The 6,000-nt window shown below is 50.0% G+C and overlaps 1 protein-coding gene across 1 annotated transcript in view; it reads right to left on the bottom strand.

Moving 5' to 3' along the window:
- HTRA1 (HtrA serine peptidase 1) overlaps window positions 1-6,000 on the bottom strand; it is a 57,722-nt gene that overhangs the window by 20,800 nt on the left and 30,922 nt on the right. Inside the window, exons 2-3 of the mRNA XM_027112835.1 lie at window positions 4,901-5,000; window positions 4,283-4,487 (exon numbers count right to left, since the gene is read on the bottom strand). Coding sequence (XP_026968636.1) covers window positions 4,283-4,487; window positions 4,901-5,000 — 305 coding nt within the window. The remainder of the gene's footprint in view (window positions 1-4,282; window positions 4,488-4,900; window positions 5,001-6,000) is intronic.

The raw sequence follows: 6,000 nt of genomic DNA, 5'->3' as shown, positions 1-6,000 counted from the left end.
CCCCCCCCCCCCCCGAACTACTCAGCAAAAAAACTGCAGAGGCAGGGCTTCCCTGGTGGCGCAGTGGTTGAGAGTCCGCCTGCCGATGCAGGGGACACAGGTTCGTGCCCTGGTCCGGGAAGATCCCATATGCCATGGAGCGGCTGGGCCTGTGAGCCACGGCCGCTGAGCCTGCGCGTCCGGAGCCTGTGCTCCACAATGGAAGAGGCCACAACAGTGAGAGGCCCACGTACCACCAAAAAAAACAAAAAAACTGCAGAGACAAAATGCTGCCTTTGGAGGAAATTTTTAAATGTTCTGCAGACACAGCCAGTGTCATGTTCAACACATCTGGAAACCGTTTTTATGTAAGGCTGAACTAGTCTGCCCTCAAAGCTGCTTTCTATTAAACTGTTTGCATGCACACTGTCCTTCCTTCCTGCAGCTGGCATTCCCTCCCCTGATGAATGCTGGTCCCAGTCATGGTCCTGAGGAAAGGGGAGCTGCAAATCCTAGGACAGAAGCACAGAAAGAGATATCCGGGCCGCCTGTGGTTGGAGGGGATGGGCCTGCTGGGGGACATCCTCCTTCTCCAGCTTGGTGGGAGCGGCAGACCAGGGAAAGACAGCTGCTCTGCCCAGTGAGCTTTCTTCCAAAGGTTCTTCCTGGCTCAAAACTCAGCGGGGAAAGTGAGCGCACACGTGTCCGCTCGGCAGTGAGAAGCAAAAATTCCTTTGGTCGCAAGCCCAGAAACGTCTCTGGCAACTTCAAGCCGAGGCAGGTGTACGGAAGATGTGAGGTGGGGCTTGCAAAATGGAAGGGAAAGTAGGTAGATCAGGCTCAGAAAGGGCAGGAACTCAGGGGGCAGCGGGGTCCCGGCAGCAGAGGCTACACCAGCTTCCCCCATATTGTTTTTCCGTGGGTGGCATTCAGTCGCTGCTCCAAGCTGAGGATCTGCTCGGTCTGATGGGTCCCGTGTCCACCTGGCCCCAGAGGGCGGGGTGTCATGACTGGTGGTCCCTTCAAGACTTTCCAGTGGGGGAGAAATGGACCCGAAGGAGATGCTGGCCTCTGCTCCCAGAAGAAGGGGGGATGGGGTGGGTGAAAAGTGGGCAGTGATAACAGATGTCCATGGTAATTTTCATTCATTAAAAGTGGCAAGAATCGCATGCTCAGGAAGGAGGATGGCTGTTTAAGTAATGGAGAGCCCTTCAAGTGAAATCCTCGTGCTGGGGGGAGGAAATGAGACCGGAGTATAAGGCACCAACTTAACCATTGGGCCCGTGTATGCGGGGGGCGGTCACACCAGTTCCACTGGGTTATTAGCAAATAGCCCTGGGGAGGGCCTTGACCTCACACGGCAAGCGCCATTCGGAGTGACTTCGACCCTCAAGTCCAATTTTGGTTGGTTCTGTTCTGCCTCCTCTGAGATTTCCTGCCCTGTTTCTCGCTGCTGAGGTGACACAGCGCGAGGCAAGCTCACCTCAACCCCCAGCGCTGCCGGCACATTTGTCATGTGCTTGGGCACATCTGTATTCACCCAGGTGAGAGGCTCTCCAAACTGAGCCTGATTACAAGCCAGTCCGCGGCCCCCTCTCCTAAATAATCAATCATCAGACTAACGGAACAAAATGGAAAGAGCTGGAAGAGATGTTTTTACTCTCTCCACTTCCAACCGCAATCAGCAAAAAAAAAGTAGTTTAGTCAGTGGAAACCAGTCTCTTGTGTGGGCGTCTGCAATTTAATATCCTCTCATTTCCGATTCCATTTTGAAAGGCCACGTTAGCTCGACTCTAAATTTTCAAGCTCCTTTTTCTTGGGCTAGAAACGCATCTCAAATAGCGCGCTGCTGGCAGGAAGGCTAGCCTCCCGGGGACAGTAGAAGCCAGGTCAGAAACACCTTACAAAGCTGGTCTGTCGAGATGGGAGATGGTTCACAGCCAGCCGGGACATGCCAGGGATGGCAGGAGAATACACTCGCCACCTTGGCTCAAAAGCTGAAAAGGATATCCCCCGGCCAGAGCAGCTGCATGGGCTGCACCCACGCGTGCCAAACATGAAATTAGCCCGCGGGGGCAGCTCACGCAGCGTCCAGACCAGAGCCCTGCCTGCAGACAGCCCGCAAGGTTGGCTGCTTCCCCAGGGCTCGGTGGAGCTGAGAAGTCCCGCGTGTGGCCACAGGCTATGCTATTCTGGTCACCTCCTTCCGGTGAGACTACCACATCCTGGACACCTTTCACGCAGTGTGAACCTAAGCCGGGGTGCGCCAGCCTCCCAGTGGGCTATTTAAAGTTGAGTCAGCCCATCACATCAAAAGGCCAGGCTGCGTCCCTCCCATAACGGTCACGGGCTTGGGCACTTGGGGAGCCTGGCCGGCTTCGGAGGCTATAACTTCACCACAGCATTAGATGTGTGGCCTCGGGCAGGTGACTTAAGCTCTCTGAACCCCTGTTTCTTCCTCTATAAAATGGCAATAATACAGCTATCGTGCAGATTAGGTGAAAGTTACAAATGAAGGCAGAGCCTGGTCCAGCTTTGGAGCTTATCAAGTAGAAGTTATTATGATTATACTGTGACCGATAAACACATTTTGAAAGATTAGTTGTTACAGAAATTCCACGGTAACCTAACAGAAATAATACGCAATTGAGACATCGCTAAAGGCCAGTTACCTAGTTACCTACACCAGGCACAGAGCCTGTTTCTGTCCCAATCAACAACACAAACATAAACAGCCCGTGCTGTACCACCTGGGTCTGACTTCACAGCTTGGATCAAGTAAAATGTACAGAGAGCCGGAGAAGAAGATCCCTCCTGGCTCGAGGTCTATGATCATTTTTCCTGGGCCGGAAACAAGATTCCAGCCTAGCCTGATTCCTCTTTCCAGATGAAGTCTGGAAAATGACAAGAGCGTGGAGAAACCAGAAAACACCATCTCTCTAGGCACCTGCCACACAGCAAAACAAACCTCCATAACTAACGTACCAAAGAGTGGGAATTGTTGATGGTCTAAAAAAATTGGATTTAAGTTCAGGTATGAAGACTGCTAAAAATCAACAGAACAAAAATGCCTACATGGAGAATATTTCAAAAGAAAGCAAACCTTTTCCCAAACTGAGCTCTTTGTGTCTCTGTTTAAAAAAAAAAAAAGTCTACACTCAGAAAATTGTAGTTTAGAGTACACACCCTTTCTTAGGAGAGTCATATGCACGTTAGCATATTAAAAGCTCTGAGAAGTGCTATGAGGACAAAATCCATTAGCTTTGTTTTAATTCACGGTTTCCAAAACTTTTTTGTGTGGAGTATTGTTTTTTTGTTTGTTTGTTTGTTTGTTTGTTTAACATCTTTATTGGGGTATAATTGCTTTACAATGGTGTGTTAGTTTCTGCTTTATAACAAAGTGAATCAGTTACACATATACATATGTTCCCATATCTCTTCCCTCTTGCGTCTCCCTCCCTCCCACCCTCCCTATCCCACCCCTCCAGGCTGTCACAAAGCACCGAGCCAATATCCCTGTGCCATGCGGCTGCTTCCCACTAGCTATCTACCTGGAGTATTGTTTTAAAACACACCTAGTAACTCTGCAAAAACCCAATTTGGGAGACCTGGTTTGTTTTCAGAGTGGCTGTTCACATGCTAATGATGGCTAACTTCAAAACCCAGCAAATTCTCTATATGTGATGAGTGCACAAAGGGACAGAAATCTGCAGCCACAGTTGCCTCAGGGCTAAGAATGGAAGGGAAACTCAATTTTCACTGCTTACCTACTAATTTCTTTATAAACCTATTGCTTTCTTTTATAAAAATTGAAAACACTACCGTGAAAACTCTCACCTGAGGGCTTCCCTGGTGGCGCAGTGGTTGGGAGTCCGCCTGCCCATGCAGGGGACACGGGTTCGTGCCCTGGTCCGGGAGGATCCCACATGGCGCGGAGCGGCTGGGCCCGTGAGCCATGGCCGCTGAGCCTGCGCGTCCGGAGCCTGTGCTCCGCAACGCAACGGGAGAGGCCGCAACAGTGAGAGGCCCGCGTACCGCAAACAAACAAACAAACAAACAAAAAACCTCTCACCTGATAGCCTGCTTATTAAAGAAGCTTCCATGAGCTCCCTCCCCTCCCTCACCCCAGGTCACACTCAGCATGTCCTAAATGCTCTCCTTTGGTCCAGACTTGACTGGTTTGGTCCCGCTTCAGAATCTCATGAAATCAGGGAGTTCTGGTGCCTTTTGACCTCTCCAGATTTAGCCAAATGTCAGTCAAGGCACCTGAGAACTTGGTCCTGCAGGTGGGGCACACACTTACCTCATGGTCAATTTTAATAAGTGCAATGTCGGCCTTCTCATCCACATCTTTGATTTTGGCCTCATACGTGGCACCATTCTTCAGCTCAACTTTGACTCGGTGCTTGTTGGTCACCACGTGGGCGTTTGTCACAATCAGTCCATCTTCGGACACGATAAACCCAGACCCACTGGCCACAGGCACCTCTCTCTTAGAAAAAGGAAGCCTAGAACCAAAAACAGTACCTGGTTAAGGCTGAAACATCTTCAGATCAGCTCTGAGACACACTGATGAACCGATTCTGTAAGAGCAGCACGCGTCTAGCAATTGTTACCTGACACACTGGCTTTATTTAAGTTTAAAAAATGGAACGTTAGACTGACTTCTATACGCATCCAAACATTCCACTTAGAAAATATTCTTAGGGAATCTCTTCAGAACCAGAGGTTCTTAAAATATCTAGAAGGGTCAAGAATGTAGATTTAAGTAGTCAAACAGGAAAACATCCCAAGGGAGAAATGCTTATCTTCCTGTAGGACTATATTCAGGGACACTTTAAATAGATCTGATGTTTTGCTAATGGCAGCGGTTTCGGTGGGAGCGTCAGAGGCCGCGGAACAAAAGGAAGGCTCTCTTTACTTGCGAAACAGTTCGATGTGAACCACAGCAGGAGCAATCTTCTCCACCACATCGGCAATAAAGTTGTATTTATGGCGCAAACTGTTGGGATCTTCCTGCCCTGAGAACAGAAACAAAGACGAGACACTTAAAAGGTGCTGTGCTCTGTGCTGTGGCCACCTGGAGAAAGATATAGGTTAGAAGAGCCAGAAAACCTGAAGGAGGGTGAGGACAAGAGCCCGTTGCAACTGGGCTCAGTTGCAAAGACCTTTCTGGTTCTTGAGGAAATACCCACTCTGATAAGACGGCAAAACCCACCAAAGATGACCTCTTGTCTTGGCTTCCTTGCTCTCAATAGTTTCACCTCGAGAATGTTGAACCAGGCTCCAGCAGATACCCGGGCCTCCTACATGATTCCAAAGAGTTGGTCGCCCGAGAGCCACCTTGACATGACACCATCCACCAGTGTCCCTTCCCCAACTCCTGCAGCACCACACAGCAGCCCTTCTCAGCACACTGCCGCTGTCCAGGGGAGGGCTGAGGCTGTTTTGACAAGATGCCCATCAAGTGTTATAGATTTAAAAGGCTACTAGGAAAAAGCGTTAAGGCAAAGGCACAGATGGTGTCTTTCCTGCTGTCTGTCCCCAGAGCAGCTTCGCACCACATCTTAAGCACTCACTCCACTTCTCCGACCCCAGGACATCCCAGGCCAAAAGACACAAGAGATGCCTTGATTCTGTTGGGGAAAAAAATAAGAGAAAATCGAATGACCATAATTCTCTCTATAAACATATGCACTGTAATTAGGGAACCCGCCGTATGGTGGGCATTTGCAAAGCTCCTTTCAGACAAAGCTATCAATCACAAATCTGATGTAGGTCTCCCAGCAAGGCAAAAAGTTAGTTACCACCAGCCCGATGTGCACACCCATGGCATCTGACTCAGAAATGAGCTCCTGGAGACTCAGGGGCTGGGAGCCCCCATTCTGCGGGCACACGGGTGGCAGAGGCAGCCTGAGCCTCTTGCTCTGACCCCAAACCCGTGCCACCTGCTGACATCCCTGAACAAGTCTCTCTGCAGAGAGACAGCAGAGGGGCTCCAGGCCAGTCTGTAGCCAAGAA

Source organism: Aethalodelphis obliquidens, unplaced genomic scaffold (assembly GCF_003676395.1).
Source record: "Aethalodelphis obliquidens isolate GAN/ISIS:26980383/991018 unplaced genomic scaffold, ASM367639v1 scaffold11, whole genome shotgun sequence".
In the NCBI taxonomy this organism is placed as follows: Eukaryota; Metazoa; Chordata; class Mammalia; order Artiodactyla; family Delphinidae; genus Aethalodelphis; species Aethalodelphis obliquidens.
Note: the sequence above shows the minus strand (reverse complement) of the source record. Positions and strands in the feature narration are given on the sequence as shown.